The 19,431-nt window shown below is 39.2% G+C and overlaps 1 protein-coding gene and 1 long non-coding RNA gene across 3 annotated transcripts; one reads left to right on the forward strand and one right to left on the reverse strand.

The window, feature by feature from the left end:
- The first annotated feature begins 1,370 nt into the window (after positions 1 to 1,370).
- Positions 1,371 to 16,490, forward strand: LOC120746366. Of its 2 annotated transcripts, XM_040051848.1 has the most exons (7): positions 5,984 to 6,694; positions 7,581 to 7,679; positions 7,956 to 8,054; positions 9,372 to 10,385; positions 11,748 to 11,843; positions 13,254 to 13,360; positions 14,050 to 16,490. In XM_040051848.1, the coding sequence occupies exons 4-7, from the start codon at positions 10,022 to 10,024 to the stop codon at positions 14,086 to 14,088; spliced, it is 606 nt and encodes a 201-aa protein (XP_039907782.1). In that variant the 5' UTR covers positions 5,984 to 6,694; positions 7,581 to 7,679; positions 7,956 to 8,054; positions 9,372 to 10,021; the 3' UTR covers positions 14,089 to 16,490. The 2 variants fall into 2 exon arrangements, with proteins under 2 accessions (XP_039907783.1, XP_039907782.1); XM_040051849.1 differs by lacking the exons at positions 5,984 to 6,694; positions 7,581 to 7,679; positions 7,956 to 8,054 and adding an exon at positions 1,371 to 4,443 and having other exon boundaries at positions 10,085 to 10,385.
- LOC120746373 lies at positions 10,489 to 16,625 on the reverse strand. The gene is made up of 3 exons (XR_005698838.1): positions 16,511 to 16,625; positions 10,939 to 10,944; positions 10,489 to 10,499 (listed from the first exon to the last, which is right to left on the reverse strand). It is a non-coding gene; the product is annotated as an uncharacterized LOC120746373 (long non-coding RNA).
- Between the last annotated feature and the right edge of the window lie 2,806 nt (positions 16,626 to 19,431).

A 19,431-nucleotide genomic window follows, 5' to 3' on the forward strand; every position in this document is an offset into this window, starting at 1 on the left:
AATTAGGGTGGAAAATAAGTATTTGGTCACCTCAAACAAGGAAAATCTCTGGCTCTCACAGACCTGTAACGTCTTCTGTAAGAAGCTTTTCTGTCCCCCACTCGTTACCTGTATGAATGGCACCTGTTTGAACTCATCATCTGTATAAAAGACACCTGTCCACAGCCTCAAACAGTCAGACTCCAAACTCCGCCATGGCCAAGACCAAAGAGCTTTCGAAGGACACCAGGAAAAGTATTGTAGACCTGCACCAGACTGGGAAGAGTGAATCTACAATAGGCAAGCAGCTTGGTGTGAAAAAATCAACTGTGGGAGCAATCATCAGAAAATGGAAGACATACAAGACCACTGATAATCTCCCTCGATCTGGGGCTCCACGCAAGATCTCATCCCGTGGGGTCAAAATGATCATGAGAACGGTGAGCAAAGATCCCAGAACCACACGGGGGGACCTGGTGAATGACCTGCAGAGAGCTGGGACCAAAGTAACAAAGGTCACCATCAGTAACACACTACAACGGCAGGGAATCAAATCCCGCAGTGCCAGACGTGTTGCGCTGCTGAAGCCAGTGCATGTCCAGGCCCGTCTGAAGTTTGCCAGAGAGCACATGGATGATACAGCAGAGGATTGGGAGAATGTCATGTGGTCAGATGAAACCAAAGTAGAACTTTTTGGTATAAACTCAACTCGTCGTGTTTGGAGGAAGAAGAATACTGAGTTGCATCCCAAGAACACCATACCTACTGTGAAGCATGGGGGTGGAAACATCATGCTATGGGGCTGTTTTTCTGCCAAGGGGACAGGACGACTGATCCGTGTTAAGGACAGAATGAATGGGGCCATGTATCGTGAGATTTTGAGCCAAAACCTCCTTCCATCAGTGAGAACTTTGAAGATGAAACGAGGCTGGGTCTTCCAACATGACAATGATCCAAAACACACCGCCCGGGCAACAAAGGACTGGCTCCGTAAGAAGCATTTGAAAGTCCTGGAGTGGCCTAGCCAGTCTCCAGACCTCAACCCCATAGAAAACCTGTGGCGGGAGTTGAAAGTCCGTGTTGCTCGGCGACAGCCCCAAAACATCACTGCTCTTGAGAAGATCTGCATGGAGGAATGGGCCAAAATACCAGCTACTGTGTGTGCAAACCTGGTAAAGACCTATAGTAAACGTTTGACCTCTGTTATTGCCAACAAAGGTTATGTTACAAAGTATTGAGTTGTATTTTTGTTATTGACCAAATACTTATTTTCCACCCTGATTTACGAATAAATTCTTTACAAATCCTACCATGTGGATTCATGGATTTTTTTTTCACATTCTGTCTCTCACAGTTGAAGTGTACCTCTGGTGCAAATTACTGACCTCTGTCATCATTTTAAGTGGGGGAACTTGCACAATCGGTGGCTAACTAAATACTTTTTTGCCCCACTGTACTAAGAGGCTTTGAAGAGTGAAACGTAACTGTTGAAGAATCCACATTTAACTGTTTCTTTTGTCTTTGATTCAGTTGAGGATACTTCAATAAAAATTCTTTCTTTGTAATTTTGTTTGCTGAAATTATTTTTTACTGACCTCTGATTGATGTAGACAGGTGTCATTACTGGTGAATTATTTTCTTTTACTAAATCTATGTTTATCTTTAGCCAGCAGTTTCAGAATTTATTTAATGTCAGCTGCTCTGGTCCCTGGAAGACAATGGACAATAGCTGATGTATTGTCTTGCTTTCCATTTTCTCAAAATCGAGTTGCCAATAACCAGAGTTTGTTTCTTCCTCGTAGATGTTTCACCAACTGGGAAAAAGCTCTTTGAAACGTGAACAGACTGGTAGTGTGCCAGCACAGAGGCTTCTATTTAGGGCTACACTGCACCCATATCCTCATCCTCATCCAGCCAGCCTGAGTTCCTGGATGCTCAGGACATTCTACTGGGGACTAGTTAATGTTAACTAAGGTACCTTTGCTTACAGAGACTAATGGATATTGACTACATACAGGACTTTCGAGGGTGGGGAACTAGGTCTCTAATTCACTTAGTCTTTCCTCCACAGCTACAAACAGCCCACATTTATTACAAGTATCTTAATTGTTAAAGGAGGCCTAAGTACACCCTCTGTTGTGTTAACAATTTGGCGTAAAATGCTTGTAAATTCAGTAGAAATCTAGTAATAGAAGTCATAAAGTCCATGCTTGTGGTAGTATTAATAGCAGTAGTAGCAGGATCGTGAGTAGTTCTAGGTAGTCCGAAGACATGCAATTAGTGGGGTTAGGTTAATTGGTGCCATAGGTGTGAATGTAAATGCAAACGACTGTCTGTCTCTCTGGCTACGTCCACACTAATGCATTTTTGTTTGAAAACGCATCGTTTTCTCCTTGGCCTCCCGTCCACACTGAGACGCCGTTTTCGCTCAAGGAAAATGCAGCGTTTTGAAAACGCTCTACAAAACGCAATGATTTGAAAACGGTGCTTTCGCGTCACATTATGGACCGTGAAAATGAAGACTTTCTAAAACAATGACGCATGTTAGTTATATGATGCAGTCACGTGACCAATTAAACTAAGATAGAGGAGGGCATTATACAGCAGTTGTTTTGTTTGCTCTCAATTTTGACAGCCCTATTAAAGATTAATATCAGTCTGTACATGCTCCAGATAGCTTTTCTTCTATTTCTTTAACTCTCTCTCTCTTTCAACTCTGCAAAAACGACTGTAAATGCTAGTGTGGACGCGGAGCGTTTCAGACAAAAACGCCATTATAAATTTATCCGGGCTAGTGTGGACGTAGCCTCTGTGTTAGCCCTGCTTGCCCCATCCCTAAGCCTATGGTAGGATTTACGGCAGCACTATGTGACCGAACTGGATATAAAAATAATGATGTTTTTGCTTGTTTCCATTGTTTATGCCATGACTTGTTTCCTGAAAAAAAAAAGTGTATTATGTAAAACTAAAGTCAGCAAAGGGAAGTGATTTAATGTGGTCATCATGTACAGCTTACAAGGAAAACACGACTACTCAGAAAGAGCTGTTTTTTTCATTATTTGTCATGATCAATATGGAGCAACTGTTGTTCTCAATAATTAGAATAGTAGAAGTCCCATTAATAGAACAAATAGAGGGGTAGACTAATTATAGATGTAGTAAACTTTCTAAAAGTGCTGATTCTTGTTTGTGTTTGTGGAAAGACTTTTACTTTCTTGCAAGAATTCTATGGAATAACTGTAAAAAATAACACAGTAAAAGGTCAGTAATTTCATGTGGTAATCGTACACAATGTTCCACACATACTCCAAATGATGTCACTAAAATTTTGTTGTCATCATTTCCTGATCAAAGTACCTGGATTTAACTTGTCTCCTCAGGTCCTCTTTTAAAGGCCAATTCACATATAAAATGATCCCTTCAGGCCCATCACTCTGGATCTGCTGGTGTTTACAGTGCAGCTGAACACAAAGTCATTAATATTCCAGATACTGATGATCATTACACATGTGTACAAATAAGTCGATTATGTACCTACAAAAGGGGCAACATGGTGGGTAGCACCGAGCGGTTAGGTCCTGGGTTTGAATCCACCATCTGGCCGTGGCCTTTCTGTGTGGAGTTTGCATGTCCTCTGCAGGTCCTCTGGCTTCCTCCCATAGTCAAAAGATGTGCTTTGTGTGGTTTGATTAATTGGTTATGAATTGAATGGTTGTCTATCTCTCTGTGTTAGCCTGCGACAGACTGGCGACCTTTCCAGGGTGTACCCTGACTAGCAGACCTAGAAGTACAAGATAGAGTTGGGTCTGTAGTGTCAGTACTACCAAATGGTGTAGTACGTGTTTTGGCAGTGTTATAGTACTAGAAAATGTGCCACCTCATTGAAGTTATTATCTACTTTGATTTGTTTTACTTAATATGTGTATGAATGTGTTTCTGCAGTAACAGCTTGGAGACAAGAGGTGGAGCCACTTGATCAGCTGGGACATGATGAGCTGACGATCAGTTTTGGCTCTCATGTTTTCGTTACTTATCAAATCATATGTACTACTAGTACTACTTTTTTAGCATTAGAGTCAGTATTAGAGACAGTTTGTCCTCTTCTGAAAGTTATTTATGATGCTATCACAGCTTTTGATAGCTTTTGATGTACAACAATGTTGCTGTTGAAGTGTTGTTTTACTATTTTGGTACCATCATCAAAAATCAGTCAGTAAGAGCTGAAAATCTGTTGTATTAACTGAAACTGCAGATGTTAGGGCAGAGGCGTGAAAAGCTGGTATGGCTTTTTGTGCAACATTACAACAGCCAAACTGATTGTGTGAAACAGGAAGTGTAGAGCAATAATTTGTCAATCACATCAGAGCTGAGCTGCTTTCAGACGACTCCGTCTTGTTGTGGATGCTGAAGCTGATCATGGTTCTCCTGTGGATGATCCTGTTGGTGGTTCTGCTCTGTGCAGAGGCCGAGAACGTGATTCTAACTCTAACCTGCTCTTATGGCAGTTCAGGTAAACACTGGTACAGTCAGTTCAGATGATGCATCAGGTGCAATGTGTCACTTACAGTTTCTATGTACTGCTTCTTGATTTTGAAGCCAACGTTTAATTCTGAGAAACACAGAGTGATTGGATTGACTGAAGGACATTTTTTATGCTGTGCACATGTTCTGCCTCATCTCATATAAGCACCCAGCTTCTTTTACAAAAAAAAAAAGAAAGCTTCTAAGTTGCAATGTGTAAAAATAAAGCAGGAAATAAAGTACTTTATTTTCAGGTGGTAACAATGCTCAGTAGGACCTCATTTAAATAATTTTACTGAAGCTTAAATGATGACAGAGCTGTAGGAATGAACTCTAATCTATAAAAGCACCATTATGCACTAACACACATGTGGAAGAAGACGTTCTTATCAGCTCAGAGCCTCCAAGTCCAGCAGCAAACATGCTGAGATTGAACTTTCTTTCCTTTCATTGTTTTAGTGTTTCAGTATGTTGGAGCTCCCTGCTGCAGGTCCACCTGAGTCAGAGTGTCATGGAGACATTCATGATCTGATCAGCCTATGAATGACTGGCTGTTTAAACCAATCAGGAGAGTGCTGCGTCTGAAGGCTGAGGCCTTAAAACAGTTAACTTTCTTGCATTTGTATTAAGCTGTGTGGGTGATAATTGATTTTTAAGCAAAAGAGTTAAGTCCCTATTTTAAAATATATTTCAATCAGTGCTTCCACTTAGCTGATGGTTTTCAGTTGGAAAACCATCATTGTTGGCTGCAGCTGAGTGTGAGGTGACTGGCATGGTGATCGTGTCATGATTCTCAAGTGGAAACGTGCAGAGTACCCACTTCTAACTGGGTAAAAGATGTTGTTTCAAGTGAAGTTTTAGGGAAATCGGAGCAGAAACTTATCAGACAGACTGGTGCAGCATGTGAAGTGGGGGGGACTCGGCGCCACTCTGTGGTGCTGAAGAGAGAGCTGTGCTTACCATTGGAAAGAAAATGGGCCCTAGACCTGGAAGTTGCAGCTGGACTGGACATCTCTCTTAAGGGGAGCTAGCTTAACTACCACTCAGTAAATGTGTTGTTTCTCTCGTTTTGTGGTTGTGTCCTGTTGACAAATGCTGGGACAAAGCTGAGGAAGACAGCATTTTTTTTTTATCATGTAGGAGGAGTTTGTTATTGGTTTACGGCTGTTGGTTTACCTGCTCAGGTTCAGGTTGTGTGTGCGTGTCCATAGTTCAGCTGACACAGTATCCTTCGCCATGCCAGGCTAAGTAAACAGTCTTCCAGCCAACCCAGGTGGAATTGCATGGAATGGGAAGGAACAGACTAAACACAGTCGTTATCAGGGTGTTTTGTTCAGCTCTGGCCTTGCAGCTGGCGCCAAAGGGGTATCCGCATAAGTGATGGTATTTTTTACTTTAGTGCGAACAGCTCATATGAATTTCAAAGCAGTTCTACAGTCCAACACTGGTCTCTCAATCTCCCGTTGGAGAGCCGCGAGCTTCGCCAGACTTGCGTTCTGTGATGTTGTCATTTCTTGTGCTCAAGCAGCCAATTTCTGAGAACTCACGGCAGTGTGCCTCCCCGAGATGTCATCCGATGAAGTATGAAGCTGTTAGAACCTGTTTAAATTTAAAGTTCGTATTAACCCACATGCCACACTACTGCCTGGAAGTGGTAAAGTTATAGTTCCTGTGCGACATTAAGGGGATTTGTTTTCGGTTTTGGTTTTTTTGGTTTTTTTCAGACGTCACACTGACTGAAGTCACCATGTAAAGTAGGAAGTGTAGAGCACTTCTGTGTCAGAGGCCATCAGAGCTGAGCTGCTTTCAGACGACTCCGTCTTGTTGTGGTTGCTGAAGCTGATCATGGTTCTCCTGTGGATGATCCTGTTGGTGCTTCTGCTCTGTGCAGAGGCCGAGAACGTGACCGAGGTCAGAGGAGAGCTGGGGACCAGTGTCACTCTAACCTGCTCCAATCAGACATCAGACAGATACTGGTACATGGAGATCCACAGTCAGTTCAGAGCAGGTATCGGCCGCAGTTTTTCCTCAGCAGGCTCCACCTACTGCTCTCCTGGTTTTGAAACCAAGTTCTCAATCACGGGAAACAAACTGATAATTAAAAACTTGACAGCAGAGGACTGCAGGCTTTACTTCTGTGGCATCAAGAGAGATGGCAGCATTTATTTTGAGGAATCTTTCCACCTCATCTCAAGTAAGTAGCCAAGTTTTTTTTTTTTGTTTGTTTGGGTTTTTTTTTTGCTTATTGCTGTAAAACATATGAACATATGACTAACAAATGATTAGTTAGTTCTCAGGCTTTATGACGTATTTGCAGAAAAGCAGGTTTTGAGCAGGCTAACAGGATTTCTCTTTTCTGTTTTGCATGTTTTAACTTGTTATCTATGACCACGTTCTTTACTTTTTGCATTCACTTTGTTCTCATGTCTGACCTTCATAGTCATTAGTATTAGTAAGTGTGAGAATGAATGCAAACGGAATGAGATCATGTGTTATTTTTTTCACATCCAAACTTCCCACCATTTTTTTTGACTCAAACTCTCCTCTGTGAAGGTCCAGCGTGGTGGGTTTTAACATGTCCTGAGATACTGTAAAAGAAAACTTTGGCAGTTAGAACCTAACAAGTAATAACTCAACTTGTGAGCTTGATATATTTTTCTTTTTCCTTTTTTGGAACTTACACTGGGTACAAAAAAGTTCCTTGCAGCTTCAAGGTTGGATTTCATAAGGCAAACTGCTGCACCTATTCTGATTTCCTTGATTTCTTGAGTGAAAGCGATCCCTTCTTTGGATAAAAAGAATAAAAAGAAATTAATAATTAACACAAAAACCCCAGCAGAGTTTTGTTATAGTGGTTAGCAATAAGATGGTGTATTGATACAGGTAACTAGATGGGTTTTTTGTTGTTGTTGTTTAAAGAAATACGATTTTTTTCTATCATGGCTGTATACTACCTTATATATCTGATATATGAAAAGTATGTTTTTCAATGAAAATTTATAGATGGTGGGCGTGTTTCAAGTTGCTGATTTGTAACTATAACATGTTCTCAGTTGATCTTTTTGCCTCTTTGTTTCCAGATGTCATTGTTCCTCCCAACGACCCACAGAACGACTGCTATAAGAGTCACCTCATCATCATCTGTGTCTCAGTGGCTGCCTTTGTCATTCTAATAATCAGTGAGTGTGTCACTGTAGATAAATTTAGCACATTTTCTAACTTCAGATCACAGTATCTAATGTTTGAATAGATGTTTCTGGCAGCACATATTAGAAGTGTTGGTCAAACTTCAGTCCGTATTTCTTTCAACCATTTTGCACTGTGTCCAATCACTCTTACAAGTGAGGAAGCAGCTTTATACTGTCAGCGACTGCACAGAAATCTGTGTATTATAAGAATATATCTGGATCTGTACATCTGGATAAACAAGAAGTGACTCACAGCTCTGTTGGCAGGTTTTGTCGTCATATTGCTGTGCTTGAAGAGGAGAAAATGCTACGACTGATGCTTCAGGTCACATCTGTAATGCTACAGAGCTACTGCGGGCTGTGCAGGTAAGTAAAAACTGTGACTGCTAACAAAACTGATGCTGTGTGTGCTGCATAAACCATGACTACTGACAGTACTGGTACTAGGATCACTCTCTATAATGTTTAAAAAATGTTCGGCTGCTATGACGAACATTAACAGGCATTAAGTCGTAATGACAAAATGGAAATATGCATGTGATGTCTTCTGAAATTAATAGAATCTAAAACAGCTTTGTTCATTTAAGATTCCTGGTCATTTATGTTTGCTGCTTCAGATCATCCAGGTGTGCGTTATCACAGTCATACAGTTTTCCCAAGAGAGGACGTTCCAACAAATTCACCCCAGTCCACCATGCAATAGTATCCTCCTCTGTCACACTGATCTTCTCTGAGGTCTTCTTCTTTTCCTCTTTTACTACCTGGCAGCTCCATATTTAACATAATTTGTCCAATATATCTACTACCCATCCTCTATGTGCGCCCAAAACATCTCAGCCTTGTCTCTATAACTTTTGATTTACCCCATTATTAATGTTTTCATGTGCATTTGGATGAGCTGCATCAGGGACAAACATAATCAAAGTAATGCGACATCACAGCCTCTCTAACTTTAGCTCCAAACCGCTCAGCCTGAACTGTCCCTCTGATATACTCATTTCTCAGCCATCATCTCCCAACTATACATCAGCAGGTCTCACTGTGGTTGGGTTAAAGTCATACAGAAATGGTTACTTCAAATTATTGCTCCTAAAGTTGCTTCTGTGAGCTATTAAATCATGAATTATATTTAGTTTTTCACAAAACTCCTTCCAGCTTCCAGTGGGCTCAGCAAACACTTTTCTGGTGGGTTTATGGTCTCAGGAGCTCCTTTCAGGTCTTACTGAATAAAACATGATGTTCATTTAGGAAGTCATGGTAACATTAGTGCAGAAAGAATGAAAAGCAGGGCATAACTTAGGGCAGGGCTGGTGCCTTACTCAATTGTGAGGTGTGGTTTCTTCAGGAACACCAGTGTTTTGGCACGAAAAACATGATGATCAAGTCAAATGAATGAGATGAACCAGGGTCAAAATATTATCTTCAAAGCCAAAGTGAAGCAGCAAAAACCTCATTTTTCCTAATATAGACTTGAGTCTGGCTCTAAAAAAGACAGTTGCCCACAGACCCACATGTTAAAATGCTAAAACGTTTTGATCTCTATAGCTATTTTACTCCTTCAGTGTTGCTGCTAACGCTGCAAAGACTATCACTGTAGCTATTAAAAGTTACAGTGATAGTAGTAATACTATCTAATAGTACTACTTGTACTACCCTGTACTGATTACTCATTTTCTGTTTCAGGGTAGGCGACCCTCTTTCAGCAAGACATCACGGGATTTGATTCATTCATTTCATTTTTTCATGTGTAGTATCAGTACACAGTATATTTCATGATTTGTTGTAACAGTATTAAAAAGTAATTTGTCTGCTTCCACTTTGTTTCACTGTGTAATAAAAATTACATTTATTACAATGTAATATTTGTTCTTTTAATCCATATTTCTATTTCTAATCTATTTCTTGACCGTGGGAACATTTAAGAAGATCAGAAGACACCGTACAATTTAAAATGAGCCTTTTATGTCATGTAGCAGCCAGTCCAAAAAACAAAACAAAAAAGCTGTTACTTTAAACATGTCACTGTCATCTCTGGTACAATGATTTTGCTGTTAAAGTTGCTGTTGTTCTCATTACTAGCGTCACTACTGCAGTATTGTCATTAAATCATTGAGCTGCAGAAAACAGTTGAATATCTCTAATACTAAACCAAGCTACTGAGTTTAAGCAAGGGTCAATGTAATTTTACTTCCTGAGCGCTTGTTCGTTTTTGTGGTTTTTTAAAAAATCTGATGTCATATCAAGTGACCATCTGAAAAAGGAAGTGTAGAGCACTTCCCTCTTAGAATCACATCAGAGCTGAGCTGCTTTCAGACGACTCCGTCTTGTTGTGGATGCTGAAGCTGATCATGGTTCTCCTGTGGATGATCCTGTTGGTGCTTCTGCTCTGTGCAGAGGCCGAGAACGTGACCGAGGTCAGAGGAGAGCTGGGGACCAATGTCACTCTAACCTGCTCCAATCAGACATCAGACAGATACTGGTACATGGAGATCCACAGTCAGTTCAGAGCATGTATTGGCCGCAGTTTTTCTTCAGCAGGCTCCACCTACTGCTCTCCTGGTTTTGAATCCAAATTCTCAATCCTGGGAAACAAACTTGTGATTAAAAACTATACAGCAGAGGACTGCAGGCTTTACTTCTGTGGCATCAAGAGAGGAGGCAGCATTCATTTTGTGGAGACTTTCCACCTTTTGTTAGGTAAGTACCCAACTTTCAATTTACTTTATTGCTGCAAAACAAATTAGTTGGTGTTCAGATCGCATGATGTATTTGTAGAAATGCACATTTTGAGCTGTCTAACAGGAGTTTTGACTGTTTCAACATGTTTAGGAAAGTTGTGACCACATTCTTGCAGTAATGTGGGATGTATGTGAATATTTGTTCTTAACCTCCAACAATACCATTGGGCTATGGTGACAGTCTTTTAAGCCCATGTGCATGTGAGCATGGATAGACTCGTGGTATATGGCAATAAACACACATGTAAAATGGAAAATATGGCAAATGTGTTTGTTAACAATAAAATAAAATTGAGGGGCAAAAAGAGTTTTGTCTTCTTCATCAATACAGCAGTTATGCAACAGGAAAAAAACTGTGAAAATACTCAATAAGTAAAGCATTGTTTTACAATTATGGTGGCGATGAGGCTGAACAAATGGTCTGTTTGTGGAAACGTCTACTTTTCATAAATCATCTTAATCTGGGTCAACAGATATAGAAATTGTCTATAATCTACTGACTTGTGCTTTACTGATTACTTTGAGGTCACCGTTGGATCTAGCTGGAGGTGAGGGTTTCAGTAGTATTGTAGCAAGAGCTGTAGTCATATGGTTCCTGATTCAGAATAATTTGACTTTGATAACCATTCTGTTGAAAATTATGAAATCAATACGTTGAGAAATGAGCTCAAGTGCTACATTGCCCCTCCCCCGCCCCCACAACCAATAGACAGCAGAAACTAAAAATTGGCCCTTCTTTCAAATGCCTCCACTAAAAAAGCATCAGAAGAGCTATTCTGCTGAATACTGCTGTCGTCACAGATGGTGTGAAAGTGTGCTTGACCATTGGTGTCTTGGCTCCATGGTAATACTAAACACAAATTTAAAAAAAAAAAACAGTCCTCTTTAGTCACATTAGGATGAGTGGTGAGGAACTTGCGTCCCATTTGCTTTGTGTTTGTACTTCATGTGTGAGCATTAGATCAGGGCACCAACACCAGAAGACATCTCGTGTCTTAAATAAGAACGAGTTGTATACTTACAGTTGGTAGGTAGCTGACGTTCTTGTTCGTGTGTCAATTAAATATTTTCCTTTTTTCTACATTTAAGTTGCCTCAGAAATCAAAGTTAATTTAACTTGTTAGTACCTTAGTTTGGATCACTGGTTGTGATTGGAGATGTGAATCTTCTGCACTGTTTTCAGATAATTTGTCAACAAAATGCCCCGATTGGAAACTTTAATTATCATAACTGTAACGGTTCTAAAGAAATAAAACAATACTTTTTTTTTCTTTTTTTCCATTGATTATCTCTCCTTTGTTCCTCTTTCATCTTTCTCCAGATGCCTCCAACAGCAACCCGCTGAAGGACTGCATCATGACTCAGTTCATCCTCATGATATCCGTCTCAGTTGCCGCTGTCATCATCCTGATAATGGGTGAGTGTGAGTGGAGATAAGTTTAGGAGATTCTGGTCTGAACTGTAAATACCGACATCCACTACTAGACGAGCCACACTATTCACCGATGAACACGACCCAAATTTATCTATCACAGCGTTCACTGGAGCTTTAAAAGCTGGTAATTTAAAAAAATAATAAAATACAATGAAAAATGACTCACTGACATCTGTACTAAAGGAACAGTTAGGACACGAATACTTGAGCTCAGCTACATGCTCTGTCCTCATATTGTGACCTCTGGTTTGGTAATATTTGCACAGACTTTTTGAGAAGAGCATACTAATAGTGTTAGTCACATTTAACCTGAGGCTTGTCGCCCATGATTAATTCATTTCAGTGCTCTGATGTGTTTTATGTATTTTTAAACATGATTCTATCTTTTCAAACACACTAAAGTTTGATATTTTAAGTATTTTCTGATTAACTTTGATCAAAAAGTTCTTTTAATATCAGGAAAAAGAGCCTCTACAAGAACACCCACATCCTTCATTGACTGAATCACAATCATAACACAATTTCTGATCTTTCATTAATGTCTGTTGTTAATCGACTGATCTGTTGCCCAGCAACCATTAGTAAATAGTAGAAATAACTGCTAGATAGTTTTTGTACACTATTTTTCTTATTTATTTCTTTAATATAATATATATATATTTTTTCTAATATATCTCTAATTTAGGTTTTCTTGCTGAACCCTGATCGTCTGTGAATTTCCCCAGTGTGGGATTAGTAAGTTTATGTCTAGGAAAATGATGATGAGTCCATCATTTATAATTTGTGCCAATCCAAATCACTTAAAAAAGTATGTCAACAACATTCACCTTAGTCAACAATGCTGATCTAACGGAGTTCTTGTTGTTTGTATTTTTGACGTGGGTTTTATTTTTTATTTTGAGTTTTTGATTTCAAGTCAGTAAAGCTTCAGTTTGTTTGTTTTCTCTCATTTCAGTTTAGCTTTTCTAAGTTTCAGTTTTACTTTTAGTTCGCTTAAATATTGTGATATAGAGGACATTTATCATGGGATTTTCAGAACTTCAGAATAAACATTACAACCCAACCTCTCTCTGAAAAGCCAGTTAGTCATGTAGACACCCTGAGTCTCAGTGAAAAGATGACACAAACCTCTTCAGAGAGGAAGTGTGGACAAAGATGTTCAAATTGACAAATAACCTGTATATTTTTATTTTATTTTAGTGTTTCAGTAATTTTCTTTTGCTTGAATATCTTATTTGATTTATTTTGTTGTTGTTTTTTTTATTTTACTTGACTAAATCATTTTGAGAATAGCAGCAGTATTCAGACCGGATCATATTCTTACATTCATTATGAGACATTCTGTCCTGACTGTGAGTTTGAAGGTGGAGTGACTCAATGATCTGTTGGCAGGTGGGGTTTTGGTACTGCTGTGTTCGAGGAAGAACAAAAGCAGCAAACAGGTGGAAGAGCCTTCAGCTCACATCTACGAGAACGCAGAAACACTGTGGGCTATTCAGGTAAACAAACCTTCCACTGTTACTGACAGAACTGATACTGTTTTAATTTTGCATTACAAATATTTTTCTAGCAACTCCACAATCCTATATATCTGTATATTTGGTAGTTCAGTTGAGTAACGAATGGAGCGCTTTAGTATAGCATGTAATGTCATAACACAGAAGAGGATATCACATTACAATGCTGTGTCACAATATAAAATAGCATCATACTATAACAATCATAGTGTATGTGAATAGGTTTGTACGCTGTCTGCTTCCCATGGACAGTGTGTGGGTTTGCTACTCTAGTCAATTTAAACTGTATGAAGTCTTCATGGCCTTGAGTTTGCTCCATGTCCACACAGTTAGATGTAGCTGGCACCATTTAACCACACTTCAGACCGATTATGATCAGTTCAAAACACAGATACTAGTGCTGAAAATGTTCATTTTAGGCCTTCAACAAGGAACTTAACTAACCAGCCGTAGAGGTCAACGCATTATCTTTTTGAGCTGTGTAGCACTTTTCTACTCTGAGCACCCACAATGCATTGAATCTGCTGAGCCACAGTCACCCTAACATCTCTAAAAACTGTTTTATGTTTGCATCTGGTGATGACACTGCTATTGGTACCTATGATATCAATACCACTGCTTAAAGTGCTAACACAATACTGCTTCTTCCCTATACTTATGTTGTGTTTCAGGGCAAGGTGATCCAGCCCTACCGAGCAAGACATCACTGAACGAGTTCTTTCAGACGCTACAAGACTTCATTTGTTGTATTTCACTGAAAAACATACAAACGTTTGTGCACGTTTCTTCTCTGCAGCAAATACATTAATTTTTTGTTAGTGCTGTCAGCGTTAATCTCGTTAAAATTATGTTAACGCCATAACCGCGTTAACACGACAAATCTGCATTAGCGAGTTAATGCGGATCGCCCCGTGCTTGGGGCTGCGCAGTGTCAACGCATAGATTTGCCACGTCAATGCAGTTATGGCGCTAACGTCATTTTAACGAGATTAACGCTGACAGCACTACATTTTGTGTATTATCAGGCTTGTTGGAAGACATCTGTCCACTTGAGATGTAAAACTTTCAAATCATATGGAAAGTTGTGTATCTTAAGCTGTCAAACCCTGTCAAGCTGGAATCTGAAAGCAGTCAATGGTTCAAACTTTAAGGGTTCATTTTGCAGTATTAGTATAAGGTGGAGGCAATAACAGTATTTATGATAGTAACAGAAATTTTACATCATAGGTAGTAGTTTTCGTTAAAGTTCTTGAAAATGGAGTAGTAACCTATTAATAGATGTAGTGAAGTCTACGTTTGTGGTAGAATTGATGGTAATAATAACAGTAAGGATTATGGGTAGTTTTTGCAGGACCTGTACATTTTATAGCTTTACTGTCAGACAGGATGGGGTTAGTGGGTAAAACATTTCCTGGCTTCTTCTTTTCTCTGGCAACGCCTGAAGAAAAAGTAGAAAAGAGGAAATAATTGGATGTGCTAATTTTACAAACGTTTCCAGGAAATATGGCTACTCCGCATGACTTCACCATTAAAATCCTACTGTCATCACTTCTTCTGCACACAACGACGTGGCTGAATTTAGCTTTAAAGTTTTCACTCTCAGTGTTTGTGATACACCAGCTGAGTGGGTTGGCAGGTTCGTCAGACCCACTGAGATATCTGACGTACTACATCTTTTGGTGTGCAGCTGATCACTTATGTAACAGATGGTCACTACAGTCATGTGTAAAAAGTAGACTTTTGCCTTGAATAAGAGTTTATAACTCTGTCAGGCTGGAGATGGAGGGCAGACCTTTTTTCTTATTTGACTGTTTCAGACGTTTTACAATCATAGCAGTAACAGTAACTACTGTACTGTTTGTACTTCTGCTTTTAGTTTTCTCTTATTGTTAGCAACATAGATGGTAGTAGGATTTTTAATGATTAACTTATTAATAGATATAGTAAAGGCTGCCCTAGAAGTAGTAATACCCTTGGTTAACGGTAGTTGTAGCACAGGACCTGTAAAACCATGCAGATAGTACAAGATGGAGTTTGTCTTTGACTCATTTGTCTGTTTCCACTTGTTTGTTTCACTGTGTAATTTTTTACTTTTTACTTAATTTTAATTTATATTTAACTGACTTTTTAAAATTTTCAAGTCACTTTCTTTTCAGTATCAGCTATGAGCTGTTGTTAAGGGAAGATTTACAATGTTCAGAAAATACATTACGATCCGAGCAGAACTTCATTTTTTTCATTTTATTTCAATTTGTATTTTAAGTTCAGTTTAATTTCATTCCTCTGTGATTTACCATCTCAACACTTACATTTCCTCTCAATAATAACATGTGTGATACATATATATGATGCAGAGTAGTTTGCAAAGAAATCCTTAATAATGGAGAGCTCCTGTAATGTCTAATTTATTAAAACAGGTTCAGACTGCACCAGCGTCTCTGAGAAATTAACTGGCTGAATGAATGCACAAAATTTAACCAGTTTTGCTGTAAATATTACCAGTTAGTCATGCAACCCTTTTAATTACATTTTTTAATTGCATACATCAAGATTAATGCTTGAACTACTGAGTTTGTTTTGTTTTTGTTTTTTTGAGATACATGATGACAGGAAATCCAAATTACAAGCACCTGATTTCACAGAGCGTGACGCATTGCCTGAAATTAAACAGCATAGAAAGTATTTAAAGTGAGCTCAGGCTTAAACATCTGCAGCAGTAATATTAATCATATTAATATTTTAATTATCCATGAAATCCATTTGATAATAATTCACAATATACAGCTACAGTTACATGTGTAGTGGGGCTTTCATAGGATTTTTTTTTGTTACTTTTTCTTAAAATAATCCTCTACCTTTTGACTGTCATGGATTTGCGGTGTAGCAGGCAGGATGTAGGACTGATAAAAAAAAGGGTGAACTGAAAGAGGCAGCTTTATGTTGGCTGTAAATGACTCTTCACACATACAGGAAACAAAACCAAAAGCAAGGAATTAGAAATATGAACTTAAATCAAAACACAATTAAACTTGGACACTAAGGAACTAAACTGGGAAACAAAGAGCTAGAAAACTACGAGGAGCACGGAGGAAAAAACACACAGCAAAGAGGATGCCCACGAGGGTTACAGACATGACAACAAGCAGGGGAAGACTGAGGACTAACATACACAGGCCGGCTAACGAGAGGATGGGGAACAGGAAGCACACATGTGGGACTAATTGACGTGATGAGACAGGGGAAAAGCAAAACTCAAAAACACTGAACACTGGAGTAGCAAAGTAACACAGGAAGCATGACAGATAGACGTGGACGTGATACTGAGACATAGAAACATGACAGACAGTGGGAACAGTGGGAACATGAAGCACAGAGACAAAAGTAACAATACCCAGGACACAGGAAAGACATAAAGACAAAACTAAGACTGGGCATAAAACACCGAGAACAGAAACCTAGAAACCAGGAACTGTATAATACAAAACTCAAAAAGTATAACTAAACCCAAAAAACACAAACACTGGGTAGTCAGACCCAGTGCCCTGTCATTGACATTGTCTGCTAGTGGCAAATTTTAAGGTGATCACTGTAGAAGTGACAGATTTTACAGTTTGTCAGCCAAGGAAGGAGTGCAGCAAGCTTTCATGTTTCTCTTGCTTTCTTTCATGTAAAAGTTTGTTCCTCATTTCTTCTTTTACTTCCTATAAAGGTTATTGCATGCCACTGGTAGTACCAAAGGGTGCACGCTTGTGTTTTATTTTGTAGCAGTATTATGGTACTCTTTACATTACTTGAAGTGTCAGATCACATAACAATTGGACTCAATGTTACATTTTGAAATAAAAACTATAGTTAAATGTATAGAAATGTGATTTTTTTCTCGGACCACACATTTTGGTCTAGATTCCCCCCAAAAAGAGAGATATTTTTAAAAAATCAGGCGGTCTGTCCTTCAAGCGCAAGTCCTGTACCAGAGACCTTACACCTTCCTCCATCTCTTCCCCCTGAGCTTCTCCAAAGCAACGAGGGACAGCGATGGCTTGCCACTAGTTGTTAACCTTCACTAAAGCTGTTTGTGTACTGTGATGAGCTCTGAAACCTGATTAAAACTCAGTAAGCAGTTTTACAACTACTCTTTCAAGACATTTTGAGATGAAAGTAAGGTTAAAGATTGGCCTGTAATTAGCCAAGATGGCTGTTTCAAAGTGATGGCATTTTAAGAAATTATTTAATTATTGCCAGCTTTAACTACTGTGGCACATAGCCCCTTAATAGATATAGTATTTATGATTGAAGCATTAATTAATGGTGGAACTTCATTGAGCAGTCTTGTCTTGAGTTCCCCTGCTGAGTACATCTGTACTGGATAGCGATGCACCGTAGCTCCTTTACAAAATTCTCTCCATTAACCCTTTATATCAGCTAAACCAAGTTTAAACCAACCAAAAAAATGCACATGCCAAATTTATTTACAGAGCAAATTGAATTACATGTAATGTCTGCACCAAGAGATAAAAACATAAGAAACTATATAGGTCCACAGTGTCTCACTGTAAATAAAAAACAAAGAAGTAAAAGCAATACAAATTAGCATACACACACGTGCGCACAAAAGCAGACAGCTATTATGTGTAAGCCTATGATAACTAAAGGGTTTTGAGTCTGTTTCTAAGTGTATGAGTAGATGTGTGGACTCAGGTCAGCAGACAGCTGGAGTAATATGGTCAGATTTCCATGTTTGTGGAAGCTCTTTCTCAGTGCCTACACATACTGCTGCTGCTGCTGAATCCTGAAATAGAGCATCACAGTTTTCCCAATTTCTCAGAGCCCTTTTCAGATCAGACTTTTACATTATAGAAAACAGTCCTGGTAACTTTGTTGATGTTTTTTGTAAAAATCCAGATCTTTGTCCAAAATAAGGCCAAGATTCCTGACTTGCTCACTGTGCTTCTGAGACAGGGATGATTAATATGAATCTCTCTGACTGTTTGGATCAGAAAATATGAATACAACTGTGTATCTTCTGCATTAGAGTGGCAGGCTTTATTTTGATTCTTCTTGACAGTATCAATTTAGAGCAATGAAAAAATTGATGAGCCAAGAATTGACCCCCAGTGAACTTCTGATTAAATGTTTATTCAAATCAGTATCAGGGCAAGAGGTGCACCAGACATACCAATTTACCATGTGCATTTCAAGGTTAGCCTCCACAAAACATCAAATACACACACATGCTGACGTTACAGTAATCTGCTGGTACTGCTGGTACTGGTAACATCAGTACCAGCAGAGGGAGATATTGGATTTCAAGCAGGAAAATAGTCACAGGAAAGTGTTAATCGTTTCTGTTGATTAAGGACCCTTCAGTGTTCTTCACACTTTTCTTTCTCACTAGCAGTTTACAGTTTGGATAGAGGAGACAAACACCTATTAAAGATAGGCTTAAAACGTTCCTTTTTATATGGACCTATAGCATGTAAGGCTGGATCAGGTGACCCTGAACCCTCCCCTACTCTGCAATAGGCCCAGGCTGCTGTGGGATTTCCACGATGCACTGAGCGTTTCTTCTTCACAGCAGTAATAAGAAGCTGAAACCTATTAGGATGGTTTTATGATTTGTTTAGGACTGTTGGTTCATTTCTTGCACAGATATATTGAAAATAAAATAGCCTCGCTCTTGTTATTAAACCAGAACAGCAGAAGGAAGCTGTTAGAACCTGTTACAACCTGTTTAAATTTAAAGTCTCTTTTAACCCAAAGGGCAAAGTGCTAGCCAGAGGCGATAAAGTTTAACATCCTGTGAGAGATGTAAGGTGTTTGTGGGTTTTCTTTATCAGACATGCCACTGCCCAAAGTCACCATGTCAAGTAGGAAGTGTAGAGCACTTCTGTGTCAGAGTCCATCAGAGCTGAGCTGCTTTCAGACGACTCCGTCTTGTTGTGGTTGCTGAAGCTGATCATGGTTCTCCTGTGGATGATCCTGTTGGTGCTTCTGCTCTGTGCAGAGGCCGAGAACGTGACCGAGGTCAGAGGAGAGCTGGGGACCAATGTCAC

Source organism: Simochromis diagramma, unplaced genomic scaffold, assembly GCF_900408965.1.
Source record: "Simochromis diagramma unplaced genomic scaffold, fSimDia1.1 OVJJ01000107.1, whole genome shotgun sequence".
NCBI lineage: Eukaryota > Metazoa > Chordata > Actinopteri > Cichliformes > Cichlidae > Simochromis > Simochromis diagramma.